The sequence below is a fragment of the Hyla sarda genome, chromosome 1 (assembly GCF_029499605.1).
Source record: "Hyla sarda isolate aHylSar1 chromosome 1, aHylSar1.hap1, whole genome shotgun sequence".
NCBI lineage: Eukaryota > Metazoa > Chordata > Amphibia > Anura > Hylidae > Hyla > Hyla sarda.
The window spans coordinates 462065424-462086113 of record NC_079189.1 but is presented as its reverse complement, the minus strand read 5'-3'; the positions used below and the strand labels follow the sequence as shown (position 1 = coordinate 462086113).

At 44.4% G+C, this 20690-nt stretch overlaps 1 protein-coding gene across 3 annotated transcripts in view; it reads right to left on the bottom strand.

The window, feature by feature from the left end:
- MLXIP (MLX interacting protein) overlaps positions 1-20690 on the bottom strand; it is a 77584-nt gene that overhangs the window by 32138 nt on the left and 24756 nt on the right. The window contains exons 1-2 of one of the 3 annotated variants that reach the window (XM_056534968.1): positions 14382-14433; positions 3275-3381 (exon numbers count right to left, since the gene is read on the bottom strand). In XM_056534968.1, the coding sequence (XP_056390943.1) occupies positions 3275-3381; positions 14382-14413 (139 nt within the window). In that variant the 5' untranslated portion in view covers positions 14414-14433. Of the gene's footprint in view, positions 1-3274; positions 3382-13976; positions 14358-14381; positions 14434-20690 lie in introns of those variants that run through there. The other 2 variants (XM_056534963.1, XM_056534955.1) reach the window with 2 other exon arrangements.

Sequence of the window (20690 nt, the reverse complement as noted above, 5' to 3'; positions counted from 1 at the left end):
TTTTCTCCTGAGTACGGCGATACCCCATATGTGACCCTAAACTGTTGCCTTGAAATACGACAGGGCTCCAAAGTGAGAGTGCCATGCGCATTTGAGGCCTGAATTAGGGATTTGCATAGGGGTATTCTATGCCAGCGATTCCCAAACAGGGTGCCTCCAGCTGTTGCAAAACTCCCAGCATGCTTGGACAGTCAACGGCTGTCCGGCAATACTGGGAGTTGTTGTTTTGCAACAGCTGGAGGCTCCATTTTGGAAACAGTGGCGTACCAGACGTTTTTCACTTTTATTGGGGAGGGGGGCTGTGTAGGGGTATGTGTTAGGGAATCGACCGATATCGTTTTTTTAGGGCCGATACCGATAATCGGTGCAGGTTAGGGCCGATAGCCGATAACTTATGCCGGAATATCGGTATAAGTTATCGGCTATTTAACCCCCTGCGACACCGCTGCAGATCATTGATTTAAAGCGGGCGCTTTTAATCAATGCACTGCAGTGGCTTTTTCGGGGCCATAGGCTGCCGCCGCCACCCGCTTCTCTCCCCCTACCTGTCAGGGTGGTCCGGGCCATCTATCCTTCCTGTAGTGTCCGGCGGCATTCCGGGTGAAGAGTGAACCGGTCCGGGCTGTCCTTCTCCGGGGGTCATCTTCTCCACTCCGGGCAGGCTCCGGCCTAGTACGCTGCATAGACGCCGCTGCGCAGGGATGCCCGTGCACAGCGACGCACCTGACGTCACGGCGTAGCAGCGTCTATGCAGTGTACTAGGCCGGAGCCTGCCCGAAGTGGAGAAGATGACCGTCGGAGAAGGACAGCCCGGAACGCCCCCGGACACTACAGGAAGGAAGGATGGATAGCCCGGACCACCCCCATTACGGGTAAGTTTAATTTTTTTATTGACTCGGAGGGTGGGGGAGGGGCCCGACCGGTATAGCGGTATGGGCAAAAATCCATACCGGTATACCGCCCAGCATCACGGTGGGGGGTGCGACGCGGTGCGGTGGGTCAGGGGTGCGGTGCGGCGGGCCGGGGGGTTGCGGTCGCGGTGCGGTGGGGGCATTATCGGTCGATCCCTAGTATGTGTATATGTAGTGTTTTTTACTTATTTTATTTTGTGGTAGTGTAGTGTTTTTAGGGTACAGTCACACGGGCGGGGGATTACAGAGAGTTTCCCGCTGCGAGTTTGAGCTGCCTCGCAAAATTTGCTGCATCGCAAACTTGCAGCCTCATACTCACTGTAAGCCCCCTGCCCATGTGAATGTACCCTGTACCCTGTATCAGTGCATGCTGGTAGTTATAGTTTTGCAACAGCTGGAGGCACACGGGTTGGGAAACACTGAGTTAGGAATCAGACAATGTTTCCCAACCAGTGTGCCTCCAGCTGTTGCAAAACAACAACTCCCAGCATGCCCAGGCAGCCGAAGGGCATATTGGGAGTAGTGGTTACGCAACAGCTGGAGGAGAACAGTTTGGGGACCACTGTGTAGTGGTTTCCAAGCTGTAGCCCTTCAGATGTTGCAAAACTACAACTCCAAGTATGCCAAAACTGTCCAGGCATGTTGGGAGTTGTAGTTCTGCAACATCTGAAGGGCCAGATGTTACAGAACTACAACTCCCAGCATGCCTAGACAGTAAGGGCTGTCTGGGCATGCTGGGAGTTGTAGTATACAGGGTCCCATTACACCAATGCATGTCGCTTTACGGCGACGTGCATTGCTGTAAAGGGCCCGACCGCGGCTGAAGATCCACTCAACTGTCACGGCCGCAGTCGGGATCTGGGTCTTCAGGGACGAGGTAAGTACCGGGGCCGGTCCCCAGCACTCCCCCGTCGCATCCTCCGGTCTTCCTCCCGTCCTCTCCGGACATCCAGGGGCCGGCCAGGGCGGGAGGAAGTAACCGTCCCCCCCTGCGATTGATCGGTTAACTAACCGACGGATCGCAGGGGATAGGAGGAGGTGGCAGGCTTGCCACCTCGCTCCTATACTTTAGCATGGCCCTGGCTGTCTGTGAAAGCCGGGATCATGCAAAATTACCGGGCGGTCAGGTCCCGGAGACCCGATCAGCCCGGTGTTGCCGCAGATCGCAGGGGCGATTTCCCTAGCGATTTGCGGCGACATGGCCCCCCTCTGCGTTTGCCCTTGATGCCTGCTGAAGCATTTCAGCAGGCATCCAATTCCGATCTCGGGGCCTGGGGCACGGCAGAGACCGGAGAAACATCAGGACGTACTAGTACGTCCTGGGTCCTTAAAGCCCAGGGTGCCAGGAAGTTCTAGTACGTCCTGGGTCCTTAAGGGGTTAAAGGGGTACTCCGGTGGATTTTTTTACATTTTATTTATTTATTTTTTTAAATCAACTGGTGCCAGAAAGTTAAACAGATTTGTAAATTACTTCCATTTAAAAATATCTTAATTCTTCCATTACTTATTAGCTGCTGAATACTACAGAGGAAATTATTTTCGAAACACAGAGCTCTCTGCTGACATCACGAGCACAGTGCTCTCTGACATTGTTGTCCATTTTAAGAAATGTCCAGAGTAGGAGAAAATCCCCATAGCAAACATATGCTGCTCTGGACAGTTCCTAAAATGGACAGAGATGTGAGCAGATAGCACTGTGCTCCAAAAAGAAAAGAATTTCCTCTAATAAATACTGGGAGAATTAAGATTTTTTTTAATAGAAGTAATTTACAAATCTGTTGGCATCAGTCGATTTAAAAAAAAAAAAAAAAAAAAAAGTTTTCCACAGGAGTACCTCTTTAAGGGTGTACTTCACAGATTAAACTAGTTTGGGGGAGGGGCATTCTTTTAAATATACAAAATGAATTCCCTGGACAACCTTAAGTTGTAAAAGATACTTGTGGATGTAAAGCTATCCTTTTTAGCAAAAGAGGATTTCGAAGGAAAGCTAAAATATCCCCCATAGGGTGCATGCCTGCAGGACAAATCCCCCTTCTTCCTTTCATAAAAAGTAATGCTTTTTTAAGATATAAAATGTAAATCCTGAAAACCTAGAGCAGATCTATAGAGCAAGGAGAAGTAAAATATATATGTATTTTCTTTTATAGATTTCTGTTTAGTAGCCATTGCTGGTTTTATCTTTGTCATCTTTTAGGCCTAATTTACATAGTGAAGGTTTAATAAAGAGCTAGTTGTATTACGAAGGGAGGAGAAACACAGCAAACAAACTTTGGATGAGGTTGTGCAACCATAAATTACAACAAAGTCTAGGCCAAAAACTAAGACTTCTTGTAACATCTCCATGAATTCTGGTTTATACTTACACTGCATGTACCAAGCACGCCAAATTGCATTGTTTAGACGGATTTTATCTCTCCACTGAAGCTTTAAGCCTTTAAAGTTCTTCCATTTTGGAGAAACCAGCTTTCCACTATAGGAGAGAGGGGAAAAAAAATAATATAAATATAATATAATATATATATTTTTATTTGTTTATTTGTAAAGTTCACATGTACTGACTATAGGAATATACTTAAATTTGTATAATACATGGGATTATATGAACACTTTATAAATGTAACATCCAGTGCATGTTTTAGAAGGTGCACCCACTGTATAACTTTATAGATGGTCTTTTAGAAAGAGTATGTCACCAGGCAAACCCCTTTAGAGTTAGTTATGTTTGTTTTTTACTATTCTAAATAAAGCTGAATTATTAAAATGTTGGAAAGTTATACAACTAGAATTGTGTACACTTGATACAACAGTATCAAAAGATATGTGCAGGAATTTAGTGTCTGCGGTAAATTAATGGAAACATGCTTATCTTAACAGTCAAACAGGTGGCGAATGAACAATGTACACACTAGGGGGCGTGGTTTGGCCACAGAGCAAGATGGCTGCCTGAACTCTGAGCTCCTGCAGCCAGGGACTATATACAGCGACTATCACCCAATTGCACTACCATATTCTTGCCCATTTTGAGTGCTAAAGCTGCCTGAACCCAAGATGTCATCCAGGGGTAAATCTAACCACAACCACCGGAAACTTACGGACTTCTATGCACCGCCGCTGACTCAGGCCTCTCAAGATGGCGATGCTGTGTCTTCACCTAATGGCAGCGTGGGAAGAAGCTGTGCAAAGAACCGCAGATGCAGATAATCTTTACCTCCGGTTATTGTACCGTTGACAGACGGCCGCTCTGACGGAGATACTGACCCACAAGGCAGCCGAGCCTCGCAGTATGCCTCCTTAAGCCATCATGGCGCCTCGGCTCCTTTGTCCCCTTAAACAAAAGGCCCTGCCTGGACAGCGTGGGACCAGTGGAGGATTCCAACTAGTTAATAGAATCCTTTCAAATAGCGGGAGAGGACTTCTTTGACTCTGTACCTGCCTCTGAAGTACATGAACCAGAAATTACGCTGAAGCGCACGTTACTACTACTGAATACCTCCATAACTAACAACAACTTACTGCATACTCTTCAACCAATCCGTTCTGCCATCACGGAGGTGGAAATGAGAGTAAACATACCGAATCTAAACTTGCTATTCTTGTTAAATCAAATAATGATCATATAGAATCACATTATGAGTTGGACTCAGATGTCTCCACCCTATGTGCAAAAGTAGCCGACATGATGGATCAGTCTCTGAGAAACAATGTGAAATTCAGGGTCATCCCGGTCAGTTACTGTTAAGGGACCAACAACATACCTAACCTCCTTAATGCAATCGTTCCTGCCTAACGCATCTTCAACGGACCTCCTCCTGGACAGAGCACACAGAGTGCCCCTTCCGAACCACCTTGCAGACGATGTCCTACGGAATGTGCTTGCTAAGGTACACTTCTCCCCGTTAATGAAGCCCTCATGGCGAAAGCAAGAGACCGGAATAATGTTCCTGAGCCGTACCGCATGGTATGTCTCTATATGGACTTATCTGTTACATTACAGATTCGTAGAAGTTCTGGCTCCAATCACAGCAGCATTAAGAGATCGGCACATTCTCTACAAATGGGAGATATCCCACACGTCTTCTGGTGCACCGAAATGCCAAGTTGCATGTAATCCGCTCCACTGAAGAGGAAATGAAGCAACTAAAAGTTTGGGGCATCACAGTACATATCCCTCACAAAGTTGCCTCTTCTTCCCCAGAACAGGTCCGTCCAGACTGGCAAGTAGCTGGTCGCTCACACACAAGGGTCTCCATTAAAGGCTGTCCGACTTGGATTTGTGACTCCCTATCCTGCTCTGCACGCAGAGCTTTGTTTTGCCCCACTCCTGATGAAAATTCATCACCTTTTCCTGGGCTTGTCCAGTTCTTTAGGCTTCTTAGAGACAGTTTTCTCTTGTTTGTCCTTATGTGTTTCCCTCCCTGTTTTCCCTTCCTTTTCAGAAAGCAGTGTGAACACTCCAAACCACCATTGCTCCCTATTCCATAAGACCTGCGAACAGATCACCGTCTTCTTCCTGAGCACCTATTGGACTCATGCCTGTGAAGGTTGTATCTCTAAATGTTAACAGACTCTCTGTTCCACAAAAAAAGATCTTACTTATGGTCAGAAGCCAAGACCCTAGCCTGTGACGTATTATGCATTCAAGAAACTCATTAAAAAGGAAGATGCCTTCCATGTTAGACATGTTTTCCTCATATATTTCATTCTCATACACACACACACACACACTATTAATATGTACCATTAACAATGAAACATACTATAGTATCTTTGAATGCCCCTAACAGAGGCCAACTTCACTTTTTACGGAAAATATTCAGACTGATAAACATAAGCAGGGCCACCCGATCACCACAGGAGACTTCAATGCAGTCCCAGACTTACAGGCAGACACTTCCTCCTCTGGAAGGAATCGTCCCTCTCCTTTAAGCCCATTTTGCATACTGAAGAAGTATACGATACATGGCTCAAATTATATGCTGGAGAGAGGGATTTTTCCTTCTACCCGATTCCATCTAGTAGTTAGTCAAGGATTGATCTGTTCTTGGTAAGTAGATCACTTTTGGACTTTATTGCATATTCCACTTTTGAAGCCTTTAAATGGTCAGATCACACCTCCATCACGCTACAAATAGATGAGAGGTATGTATCCCCACCATCTTACTTGTGGCGCTGTAATGATTTTCTGCTAAGGCATCCTAAACATAAGATGATTGTTTCAGACTTGTCCAATACCCAATCTGAATTAAATCACTGCATAGTTTGGAATGCCCATAAGGCAGTCATAAGAGGATCACTAATTAAATTGGAACATCTTGTGAAAAAAAGAAGAGATCTCAAAAACTGGATCAATTGTTGAATGATCAGAACATAGTGGAGGATCTAAACAAAGTCACCTTCTGCCACCTATTTTTAAAGCTATGAAAGCTCTCTTCCCGGCCCCTAACGCGAAAGTATTTACAAATGGTGTACTATCTAATAACTTTTCAATAGGCAATGACACCTGCCAGGGGTGCCTGCTCTCCCCTTTAATGTTCATACTTTGCATAGAACCATTTGCTTTGGCACTGAAAGCAGCTGCGCAAGTTAAAGGTGTGCAAATAGATGACAATACTAATCTTATATCTATGTATGCTGATGATATTTTATCTATGGTAGAGCCGGAACAGTCCTTGGTTGGGGCCATTGACACTATTGAACAATATAGTGCAGTGTCTTATTATAACAAGTACTTTCTAGTCCCAGGTCCTACCCATACAGCTCCCCTCTAAGAGGTCAGATCATTTGAAAAAAAGATATTCCCTTTAGATTGGAGAACTGATAATATCACACATTTAGGTATGGGTATCCAAATTGTTCCTTCCCTACCATAGTTATATGCTAAAAACTATAACCTATTTAAAAAAAAAAAAAAAAAAAAAAAAACCTTTTAAAAAGAGGACCATGAATGAAATATCGTGGCCGAGTAGAATAGCAACATTTAAAACACACACTTCCCTTCTCCCTCCATATATCTTTCTTTAACCAACTGAAACATATGTTATCTTCATTAATATGGAGAGGGGGTGAAAAAAGAGTATCGCCTGCACTCCTAACACAACAAAGATAGAGGAGGCCTGGGCTTACCAGATCTCCACCATTAATATGTGGCTACACTGACGGCATAACGGAAACCCTATAGGTCCCTAAACCGTAGCTCTCCATGGTTACAAATAGAAACCTACGTTAGACTTTTCAAATCCCATATGGGTAGGTACAGAAGGGATGTAAATGCCTCAGAACCTATCCCTGCTCACGATTGTGGGATTACAATGCTGGTCCTTTTTGCATAACACATGGAAGTTACTTTTGTCCATCGCCCACACCCCTATGAATCTTATATGCTGCAAGACCCAATCTGGACTTAAGCGACTGGTGTGAGAAAGGTCTTCCATCTATAACAAAGTTATACGATCACAATTCTATCAATTCGTAAATAAGATTTCTCCCCGTTACTTCTATAAATTCTTACAAATTAGGCATTTTCTGAAGGAATATGAACACAAAGCATGGACCTACAACTTTTGTCCCTTCGCCCGGACTGTGCTGTGGCAAGCACCGGGACAATGTAGCAAAGGAAGAAAAGTTGTCTGGCGAAGGAATAGTGCAAAAAAGCTTTATTGTAAAAGCCAGTAAACAGGATAAAATTTACACATTTCAGGTGTCCATCTGCACCCTTAGTCATACAACTAAGGGTGCAAATGGACACCTGAAACGCGTCACTTATTCTGTTTGCTGGCTTTTACAATAAAGATTTTTTGCACTATTCCTTTGCTGGACAACTTTTCTTCTTTTGCTACAGTGTCCTGGTGCTTGCCACAGCACAGTCCGGGCAAAGCACATGGTGAGCTGGACAGTTTCTACAACTTAGATTTGTTCCGCCTGATGTCTATATGGTTCAAAGGGCTAAGTCCCATTTATGATCTACTAGAGACCGCCAAGCCACTGTTAACATATGCGCCATATAAATCGTGGGAAAGAGACCTCTCCCGTTCTATTACAGAAAAAGACTGGGCATTGGCATGTAGATCGCATTTAGATGCAGCTGTCAAATCTAGGCTACGATGGTATCTCTCACACCTGATAGATTACAAATAATATATCCAGGCTTGTCTGCTGAATGTTGTAGGGTTTGTGGCGAAAAAGGCACCTTGTTGCATGTCCTGTGGTCTTGCCCTATAATACACACCTATTGGCAGGAAGTTTAAGTCATGGTGCAAGAGGGAGTTCAAAGTAAATGCATCAAGCACCCAGGACATTAAACTTGCGAATCTAATCAAAGTCTTAAATTAAAAAAAAAAAAAATGCAAAGCGATGTAATCTTTTCAAGACTGAGGTCCTATGGTCGTTGACATTACCTGTGGAATTACCACAAGAATCCAATGAAACAGGTTGGAGCGATAACAATGAACCTTAACTGGTTAAATGAAACATTCGCGCTTTCAGTGTGTGTGTGTGTGTGTGTGTGTGTGTGTGTGTGTGTGTGTGTGTGGTGGGGGGGGGGCGTTGTCTGTGCTGAGAGGTAGGGGTTGGAACAGGCAATAGCTCGCTTGGCGGAGGACTGCCAGCTCAATTTTAAGATCCAAGTATGAGCTTTTTCACTGCAGCCACTTCTAGCTTTATGCGCCCACTTATCCAACGGCACAGAAGCTGAATGTGCTCCTGTCCAAGTTGCTGGTACTGCAGTCCCTCCCTTTTCAAGTGTACACTCCGAGCATGGGGGTGCAGGGGCTGGGACAGGCGGTAGATGGCCTCGCGACGGACCGCCAGCTCGTTTTTAAGACCAAACTAGGAGACTTTTCATGACATTTTTAAATATTCACTCCTCTCTAGTCGTCGTCATAGATTACCTCTCTAATTACCACAATCCAAATGAAACGGGGGTGGGGTGGGTTTAGTTCGCTGAGAGGCAGGGGCTGGAGCAGGTGCTAGCTCGCTTTGCAGCAGACTGACAGCTCTATGCTCACCAGAATGGGTCCTCAAAAAAGGATTTAAACAAATTTAAATAAATTCAAAATAAATTCAAATTACATAAAAATCTCTTTAATCTCTTCAATTGTGACGCCATATGGTTTCCCGACCCTGCTGCCCCATCCAGACGCTCTGCCTCAGTGATACTAACAGCGATGCCTGTAATCTGCATGTCATACTGAATAACAGTATTCCATCAACACAGCACATGCCCTATGCATGTTACGACAGGGCGAAGTGTTCTACACCCCTATTGAGGCTCTCTGTAGGCCAGAAATAGTTTTTAATAGAGATTTGCCGCAAATAAATTCAGACGGAAACATTTTTTTGGGAAAAATTCGCTCATCTCTAATTATGTGTTTAGGATGTGTGTATATATATGATAGATGTGTGTAAGCTAGACTGATGTATGTGTGTATGTATGATAGATGTGTTTGTGTGAACACAAAAAGCGCTGCTGCTGTTACTACTACCATCTACCTAAAGTGGGCTGCTACCTCTACTACCTAAAGGGAGCTACTACTGCTACCTCTACCACCATCTAGGGGGCCGTTGCTACCTCTACCACCATCTAGGGGGCCGTTGCTACCTCTACCACCATCTAGGGGGCCACCACCACCTAAATGGAGGCTGCTATTAGTTTAAGTGGGGGCTTCTACTACTACATATGGGGGGGGGGCTGCAACTATATACTGAGGACTGCAACATTATAAAGGGGGGCTACCATCCACAATGGTACCTACCTACAGGGTGTAACCCCTACTTATAGGAGGCTGTTGCTGCCTACAGGGAGTTAATACTTACAGGTATCTACACAGGGACCTACCTACAGGTGGCACTTACCTACTCTGGACACCTTCGTAGTGGGGGAAACCATGTGAAGGGATCTACTAAATAGTGGAACCTACCTACTTTTTCCCCAATCTGCTTATCTACCCACTCTAATGTGTGAGACACCAAGGGGTGGTTATTACTGTATAGAGTGCTATAGGTGCTTAAAAAGTGTGGAGAATATTATATTTTTCTTGCAGGTTCTGTGGAGACAAGTTGATAATGGAAGAAATGGTCATGAGGGTCTGGGCCGGATGGGGAAGAAAAAGGAAATGTGAACAACTCCAAATCACAGATGACATCACCTGGTGTAACTGTTTGTAATTACTAATATGGTCTACAGAGCCTGTGCAGAGTCGAGGACACTACTATATGGTGACTTGAGGGGATTTTAGTCTGTGTACAGTGGTTGTATTCAGTATGATAATATCCCATCATATGGCGGTAATGGTAGTGGTCTTCATGTGGTGGTATTTTTTGTCCCTTGTATAGCGGTGTTATTGGCGACACTGGTCTGTATATAATGGTTTTATTCAGTATCAGAATGGCAGTATTATCCCATCAATATATGGTGGTATTGGTTATAGTGTATTGCAATTATTTGTCCTTTGTATAGTGGCGATAATGGTTTGTGTATAGTGTTTTTTATTTATTTAATAACAGTATGATGGTATTAGTCACTGAGATAGTAAATATGTCGTCCTGGTGTGGAGGTATTATTTTAGGTGAAAATCCTGGTTCACCCCTGGTACACAGTATATGCATCACCATTCTCTTACATTTAGCCAGCGGGGGCATGCACATTAATCTGCATCGCCACGATGTCGCGATAAATCAGTGTAGACAGAGATCCTTGCACCCGCGCTGATTCTGTCCTTGGCTCTAAGTGCAGACACCATTTCTCAGAACTGAGAACACCAACAGCTACATGTGCAAACTGTGCCAGATAACAGAACAGCGTCATGTTACAGTAACCCCCCCACAAAAGAGTAATCTTCAGAGGGCGCAGGGTCCTCAGATAACTCCGATCTGTGTGCTGATAAAGCGTGAAGGATGAGGACACAGGAGCACTTTCCTGAAAACAGCCACCACTTGTTTAAAAAAACACAAATGCCATTCAATTCTGATAAACCTTGTGTACAATACAGATTTACTTTTCATGAGAAAGTATTTAAGTGTAACCATTTCTCTATATGGTGTGAGTGACATTCTTGTACCTGGAAACCACAACATTGCCTACTGCAAATTAAAGGGGTACTCCACTGGAAAACATTTTTTAATCAACTGGTGCCAAAAAGTTAAACAAATTTGTAAATTACTTCCATTACAATATTTTCATCCTTCCCATACTTAACAGCTTCTGTATGATCCACAGGGATTTCCTTTCTGTTTGAACACAGTGCTCTCTGCTGACACCTCTGTCCATGTCAGGAACTGTCCAGAGCAGGAGCAAATCCCCATAGAAAACTGCTCTGGACAGTTTGACAGGAACAGAGGTGTCAGCAGAAAGCACTGTGGCCAGACAGAAAGGAAATCCAAAAAGAAAAGAATTTCCTGTGGATCATACAGCAGCTGATAAGTACTGGAAGGATTAAGATTTTTTAATAGAATTCATTTACAAATCTGTTAACTTTCTGGCACCAGTTGATTAACAAAATTATATATATTAGGGATCGACCGATCTTGTTTTTTTTTTTAGGGCCGATACCGTTAATCGGTGGAGGTTAGGGCCGATAGCTTATACCGATATTCCGGTATAAGTTATCGGCTATTTATCCCTCCGCGACACCGCTACAGATCATTGATTTAAAGCGGGCGCTTTAAATCAATGCACTGCAGTGGCTTTTGCGGTGCCACAGGCCGCTGCCACCACCCGCTTCTCTCCCTCTACCTGTCAGGGTGGTCCGGGCCATCCATCCTTCCTGTAGTGTCCGGCGGCATTCCTGGTGGAGGGTGAACCGGTCCGGGCTGTCCTTCTCCGGGGGTGCTCTTCTCCACTCCGGGCAGGCTTAGCCTAGTAATGCAGCATAGACGCCGCTGCGCAGTGACGCCCGTGCGCAGCGACGCACCTGACGTCACGGTGTAGCGGCGTCTGTGCAGCGTACTAGGCCTGCCCGGAGTGGAGAGGAGCACCCCCGGAGAAGAAGGACAGCCCGGACCGGTTCACCCTCCACCCGGAATGCCGCCGGACACTACAGGAAGGATGGATGGCCCGGACCACCCCCCATTACAGGTAAGTTTAATTTTTTTTTTTTTTTTTTAATTGACTCGGAGGGTGGGGGAGGGGCCCGACCGGTATAGTGGTATGGACAAAAATTCATACCGTGGGAGAAAAAAAAAAAAAAAACGGTATCCGGTTCATACCGGTATACCGCCCAGCACTACTGTCGCGGTGCGGTGGGGGCGGTGCGGGGGACGGGGCATTATCGGCAAGGTAATTGCCGATACCGATAATGCCCAAAATCGTGATTATCAGCCGATAATATCGGCCATACCGATAATCGGTCGATCCCTAATTATATATATATGTTTTCCAGCGGAGGACCCCTTTAAGAACTAGTCTCCCAATGCACCTACAGGTACTCTATGGCAGAAGAAACTGATTTAGTGCTACATTCTGGAGGTATAGTCAGGTAAAAAAGTAAAGGACAATCCTGGATTGTTCATCCATCAGGATTCATGCAGTCGTGGTGCCTTTACACGGCATCTAGTAAACCTAGATTTTGTTGCATTATATTTTTACTGACAGATTATTATTTGACTTCCATGAGTGATTTATATGGAGACTCTGGATTACATGAGCATTAAACTTAGTCTGTGCAGAAGTAAACAGGACATATTTACTTAATCCTTCACTTTAATGTATCATGTGATCTCTGGCAACTGACTCCTATTTACAGGGCAGAACATAGCAGTCTTTCATCCCAAAGCAAAAACCACTCAAAATAACAGCATGACAACACACTGCATAGAGGTTTATAGACGTGACAGTGTACATGAATAAAATAGAGGATGTCAAAACTGTGTGTTTTCCTTTTTTCCCCCCTTCTCCCTCTTAATATCCATAGGTGTTAATTTTCTATCTAGAGTGCCATATGAGGGCTTGTTCTATGCGGGCCCAATTGTACTTTGTAATGACATCACTCATTTTACCGCAACAAAGCCATTTTACTACAGCAAAGTCCCACCACTAAAAAATACAAATAAAATTGTGAACCCCCCCCCCCCCCCCATGCATAAAATTATAGAAGGCCACTAAGCAGCACATTTTGGAAGCCTGAACAGAAATTAGGTAATTTATTTACCATATTTCCCATTGCTTATATGGTGCCAACATGTAATTGTCTTTTTTGAATAGTCCTAAAAGCCACCATTAATAGCCACTGAGCCACCAGGCTGCTATTGTAATTCTATTATTGAAAAAAAAAAAACAGGCATGTGGAGTATATATATTATATATATATATTAATATATTTTCTCTAATTGTGTGTCCCAACATATTTCGATAAAACTTGGTACACGTTACTTATATGTCGACTACAAACAAAGGATAGCTAAATTAATCCTAACCCATCCCCATTTGCGAGGGTTGGGGTTTTTTGTTTATAGTCCCATGCAAATCTATGGGAAATGTTTCAGCATAACTTCCAAATGGCTGGAAATATTTTTATGAAACTTAGTACTTTTATGTCAAATATTATGATAGTTAAATTATCCCTAACCTACCCCCTTATGTGAAGGATGGAGTTTTTGTCTTAGGGGGATCAGATGTTTTTGCCCGGAATACCCCTTTATCGAAAGGATAGGGGATAAGATGTCTGATCGCGGGGGGCCCGCTGCTGGGACCCCTCACGATCTCCCTGCAGCAGCCCGCATTCTATGCGTAGCTGCGTCTGCAGTTTTGGAAACCGCCAGGCTTCCAAGACTGGGACATCACGCCTCGCCCCCTCCATTCATGTCTATGAAAGGGGGCATTGCGGCCGTTACGCCCCCTCCCATAGAAATGAATGGAGGGGGCGTGGGGTGACGTCACGTCCCAGTCTCTGAAGCTGGGCGGTTTCCAAAACTGCAAACGCAGCTACGCGTGGAATGCGGGCTGCTGCAGGGAGATCGCGGGGGGGCCCGCGATCAGACATCTTATCTCCTATCCTTTGGATAGGGGGATAAGATGTTTTTTGCCCGGAATACCCCTTTAAGTCCCATGCAAGTATATAGGACTTCCCGTACCTTACTCCAAGCTCTGACTCTCCTGGTGAGTGTGTCAGTCCGGCCACACCATTCCCACATGCCAAACCATCTTGCAAAGCCACATCCACCATGGACAAGTACTTCCTCCTATGTTTCTTCTCCTTCCCCACAAGGATTAGGTAGGAAAAACCTGGCAATGCCGGGTACTCAGCTAGTATAATACTAAAAGCAAAAAGGTTTTAATATTACAAGACCTCAAACTCTCCTCTAATATTATCTCATATCCCTTCATCCCACCCTGCTCAGCACCCTGGTGGAATGAAGGGATATGAGATCATATTAAATAGGGATGATGCAACCCACTGTCTAAACAATTGGTCGCTATTGACTGCAGCATATATGGGGTTTATATTGCTGGAAACAATGGGGGACATTTATCAAAACCTGTCCAGATGAAACGTTGCTGAGTTGCCCATAGCAACCAATCACATCACTTTCATTTTGCAGAGACCTTGTCAAAAATGAAAGCAGCGCTCTGATTGGTTGCTATGGGCAACTCAGCAACTTTCCATCTGGACAGGTTTTGATAAATCTCCCCCATAGTTCTCATCAATAGCATTTGCTGCCAGCTATAATACAAAGCTGGCACAGCCTGAGTAGAAAGATTTCAGAATACATTTTTTTTTTTATTTACTTTTTATTTAGAGTGAATCACAGTACTAAACCCAAGACTGGAACAGTCATGGAAGAACTGTGTAGTTTATGACCGCTGGTGCCTTCCTCCCCAGCTGGGCCTCCACAGTGAGCCCTGCCTCATAGAAGCACTGTGCTGATGTACTATAAACCACGTAAACAAACTGCAATGAGGATTTCTAAAGGACAGTATTACATAACTAATTACACATAAGACAAATATAGAATTTGATACAATAGACAATTTATTGGAGAATCACTGCTAAAGAGTCAATTCTCTTAAAATAAAATTCACTCTTCAGAATTTCTGCTGTGGACCCCAGACTTCTCGGAATGCGCCTGGAAATGAGCTGCCATCTATGAAGACTGCTCATTACCGAGTGGTCCTGGCGCTAGCTTGTTCAGCCACAGCCTGCTGCAGATTGTATCTCCACCCAGAATATATCGGGGCAGAGATTCTGTAGTGTAAATGAGCCATTGATAATAAATAAAAGATGAAAGAGAATGGCTGACTCGTCATACTTCTTGGTACTGCGGAGCAGGTTTGGCAGGGACACTTGGGAAACTGCGAGTGGATGATTGTTAAGCCAACTCTTCTGCAGAGATTGTTTGGGGTGGTGTGGCGGCACTCTTCTTTTACCTCCTATACTACTTCTCTTTGCTATCATTTTTCTTCTTTGCTCTTCCCTCCTTTCTCAGTTCCTTATCTGCAGTTTTCATTAATACTTTAAACTCTCCCTATCTGAGAGAGTTCATAAACAGTCATTTCAACAGTAGCTCAAGTTAAGCTATGGGGGAGATTTATTAAAACCTGTCTAGAGGAAAAGTTGCCGAGTTGTCCATAGCAACCAGATACATTTTTATCTGATTTATCCGATTGGTTGCTATGGGCAACTCAACAACTTTTCCTCTAGGTAGGTTTTCACAAATCTCCCTCATGGCGAGTTTGTTCTTTGTTCGAGTTGGAGCTGTTGAGTTGTAGAGGGGTTCCATGGTAGATACACAGATATTGGTCATCTAGAAGAAAATCAGTCAGTGCTCCAGTGTAGGGATCAACAGATATTGAATTTTTTTTATGGGCCGATACCGATAAACTGTGCACTTTAAGGCCGATAACTTATACCGATATTCCGCTATAAGTTATCGGCTATTCCAGCAGCACCGCCGCCACCCGCTTCTCTCCCCCTGCCTGTCCTGGGTCCTTCTGAGTCCAACCACCGCCGCTGCCCCCCCCCCCCCCCCCTGCCTATCCTCTGGCCAGAGACCGCCGCCACCCGCTTCTCTCCCCCTGCCTGTCCTGGGGTCCTGAGTCCAACCACCGCCGCTGCCCCCCCCCCCCCCTGCCTATCCTCTGGCCAGAGACCGCCGCCACCCGCTTCTCTCCCCCTGCCGATCCTTAGTCCAACCACAGCCCGCTGCCCCATTGCCTCCCCCCTCCCCGGTTTTATAATTACCTGTTCCCGGGCCCCCGCTACTAATGGCTCCGGCAGAGTCCTGAGCTGTCACTGTGCGCACTGACAGTGACATCATGTTCAGGACATCACTCATTATTGTGCAACGCACAGCGTAACACAGGACGCCACAGGAGCCAGAAGTAGCGCGGACCCCGGGAACAGGCAATTATAAAACTGCGGATGGGGGAGGTGGCGGCGGTCTCTGGCCGGGGCGGGGCAGTGCATTATCGGCAAGGTAATTGCCAATACCGATAACATCCAAAATCGTGAATATCGGCCAAACCGATAATCGGTCGATCCCGAATCCAGGGTGCTATACCTATGCTGGAGGACCATTAGACTCTAGGGTGTTGAGTTAGTCCATATCACTTACTCCTTGTCCCCTCCCTATGGTTCATACTGATGCGATGTCACGGCTACCGTGTTTCCCCAAAAATAAGACAGACAGTTTCTTATATTATTTTTTGCTCCCAAAGATGCGTTAGGTCTTCTTTTCAGGCTTTGTCTTATATCCCCCATCCCTTTACCAGACATTCCTCCCCCCCCCCACCCCTGTGTGTCTGCCACTTCCAGCCAGATTCCACAAACATTGCCCACACACTCACACTGCCCCACGCGACCCACTCACTTTATCTGTCTGAGTCAGTCAGACTCAGTCCAGGCAGAGCAAGCAGCAGCTTGTCCTAGCGTGGGCTCTGTGCTGATGAGTGATGTCCCCCAGTGCAACGTCAGGGGGGGGGGTCACTCATCATCCAGAGAGTCGGCTGACGCAGCTCACTGTGAGCTTAAATTTCGGGGGAGGCCTTATATTTCGCCCGCAGGCAAAAAGTAAAGTAGGCCTTATTTTCGGGGGAATGTCCTACTTTCGGAGAAAGCCGGGACGGGGATTATTTATTTCTTTTTGGATTTTGCTACTTGTACCCTATTGTAACTTGGACTCAAGGGACAGGGACATAATACTCCCGCTTTATAAAGCATTGGTACGGCCTCACCTGGAATATGCTGTTCAGTTTTGGTCGCCTGTTCATAAAAGGGACACTGCGGAGTTGGAAAGGGTGCAGAGACGCGCGACTAAACTAATATGGGGCATGGAACATCTTAGCTATGAGGAGCGATTAAAGGAGTTACAATTGTTTAGTCTTGAGAAGAGACGTGTAAGGGGGGATATGATAAACGTATATAAGTATATAAATTGCCCATACAAAAAATATGGAGAAAAACTGTTCCAGGTTAAACCCCCCCAAAGGACGAGGGGGCACTCCCTCCGTCTGGAGAAGAAAAGGTTTAGTCTAAAGGGGCGACACGCCTTCTTTACCGTGAGGACTGTGAATTTATGGAACGGTCTACCTCAGGAACTGGTCACAGCAGGAACAATTAACAGCTTTAAAACAGGGTTAGATACATTCCTGGAACAAAACAACATTAATGCTTATGCAGAATTATAAAACTACATCCCCTTCCCTTCAATTCCCTGGTTGGACTTTATGGACGTATGTCTTTTTTCAACCATACTAACTATGTAACGTGTGTGTGTGTGTGTGTGTGTGTGTGTGTGTGTGTTAAATGATTACTACACACTGGCTGTAAATCTCTGCCATATGTTGTATAAGTGAAATGTTAATAAAACCTTGTTTAAAAAAATCTAATAAAATGAATGAGTGAACATTATTGGCAAGCTGTATTGAGACAACCAAAGCCAGACAGCTGCTGATGCAGCAAATAAAAATATTTTAAATTCTATACGGACCACTAGATAAAACTGATCTAGCAAGATAGCTGCCAAGAAGGAACCTCTCCAACTCTGTAGGAAATGGGACATAAACATAAAGGAATGCAAAGGGTGGAGTTCTAGGTGGCAACAACCAACTAGTTATGGAAGCACAAGTTACCAAAAAGCGCAATACACAAATTATTGTTTTCTACAATAGTGGATACGCCTATGGATAAATCTTGCATGTACACACATTCCTTTACTCTTTCAGCTGCTTATGTGCCCAGACCACTAAGGGTCCCCCATACCATCCAGATCATAATCCTGTATGGCTGCTGCAGCATCATCATCATCGTCCCAGCTGAAGCACAGGCATGGACAAAGTCCAGTAGGTGAGGGTAGGACTAGCACTTCTCTGTGCTCACTCCTGTCCTATCAGACTGTAGCATGAAAAAAAGAGAGGAGGGGGGTTACATAGCAGCCTGTGATTAGATTAGGAGACCCAGCAATGAACAGTAGACTCCATGCTTGCATCGGACACGTCCCCTCCTGTAAAAATGAGTGAGCAGCCGTACAGATGGATTTGTGAGCCAAATAACAGAAACAATTTAAGGGGTTAATGTGCCTTTTAGCTGGATATCAAGGGCAGTATACAGTACATCAGAGCCAATTTTGCAAGGGAACATTTTAGACAGACATTCTGTAGCTGCCCTTTTTTTTAAAGTACAAATATTAATAAATAACACTAACAAAACACTAAAGTCATATCACAATTGCTTAATCTAAAAAGTGTCAGTGCTATTGACTTTACAGGTATAACCTTTAAAGTTAGTCTTTGGTTAAACAAAAGTTAACCCCAAGTTAATCTGTCTGCTCCCTGAAGCACATATCCAGTTTAACCTTTATCCAACTTGGAAGACATCTGATAAGCAGACCTGTCCTCTCCACAGCCCTTCACATTCATAACGCCACTGTAACTACAATGCCCAACAGGACCATGCAGAATAACCTTGTGCAGACAGCGTGGCGCATTTGCCCAGACCAACTCTCAATATTAGAAAATGTAAGTCTAAAACTTTACCAACAGGTAAGTACCAAAGATGTCAAGTACCAAGGTCAAATTTCAATACCCATTTTATGACCCAGGATGAGTCAACAAGGACATTTGTTGGGGAGAGAATCAGGAGGCAACTGTTCACATATATTCTCTGTTCTTTATTTAAAAATTAAAAAAAAAATAAGCAAATAACTTGGCTCTGCCGATACATGCCTAGTGTGTATGGGGGCCACAAATCTTATGCTGGACATACACTTCAGGTAGCCAACAAACACTTTCGCCTGAAGGCTGCCTTTCCTGTACCTTTACCTTTTACCCAAAGAAAAAAAAGGATTAAACTTATTGGGATCAAACTACCTGATCCTTTTATACCATGAGATTTGTCATCATGAGATGTCCCTATACACATTAGATGGTTGACAATCTTGTGTATGACCATCTTTTAATGCACAATTGTATCTGTATAACAGGGCTCTGTAACCTAGCCCACCATCTTCAGAGAGCTCTCACATTTACCATTGGGTGAGACAAGCTTCCAGTAGTAAGGATTTCATGATGAGAAAGCAGAGGGGTCTAATTTTAAACATTTAAAATCATGAGAGTCCGGGGAATAAAAAGAGGTTAACATTTTTTAAATGGCCAGAAGAGGTGCATCTGCACGAAACTACCGATTGTAGCCTCTGAGCCTCCCGTTCATCCCCGGATCGCCATGACTGTCTATGTGCTGAATAACCAACCATGCGGCGAGTTGCAGGATCCTCTTTTTGTTGTGCAGTTTTAAATGGCCACCTATATATCATCTAGCCTTTATGGTCTACCTGGTGCTCAGTCCATATAGTCAAAACTTCAGCGATAGAAATTCAAAAGACAGCACTCACCCAATCTTATTTTTTACTTTATTAAAGATATATTAATATATTCATATCACTTCAGGGGGGAGCGGACATACAGGGGGTATATCAAGGTGAGGCTACAGCAGCCGTTTCGCACAATCTCATTCGAGATCATGCGAAACGGCTGCTGTACCCTCACCTTGATATACCCCCTGTATGTCTCCCCCCTGAAGTGATATGAATATATATCTTAAATTAAGAAAATAAGATCCGGTGAGTGCTGTCTTTTCATTTCTCTCGCTAAAGTTTGAAGTTTTGACTATATGGTTTGAGCACCACATATCTTCTTTAAAGCATGGTTTGCAATGATTAGCACATTATAGTACCCAGAGTTCAGTGGCAGTGCCAGACAATATTCCTTCTGGTTTGTTATTATGCATGCATGCTCCAAGTATAACAGATGACGAAGGGAAAAGGCCCTGTCAACCAAGTGTACATAAGTAGTGACAGTATGCATATGACATGAAGGCTGGTATTTACTCACAAACATTACATATGTCTATTCAACAGAGCTATAAAAACAAAGTAATGCTGCGGTGGAGAGGGGAGAAGTAGCCATCTAATTTTAGGAATTGACACCAACTGTATCATCTTTCATCCAGCTCTCCATAAGGATCATGTTCTTCAAACCTCCTGTCCGGCTCTAAAAATAAACAAGAGGAATCTCCAAAAACAGTCCCTGCATCCTTCATATTGTCAGGAGTGTCTACACAATACGCACAGGCCACCCATTATATAAAAGCTAAAGACTTACTATTCCACCGCTGTGTATGCCTAGAACTGACCCAGCACTTACAGGGTTAATGTTTTGACACAATCTGGCCGACTGTTTAGTATCAGTAAGTGCTTTGTAGGCAAATTCTGGGCACAGATATCTGTCCTTGGCCACAGGAATGCAAGATGCAATATACTTTCTGCTTTTAAAGCACGAGAAGACTTACAAGG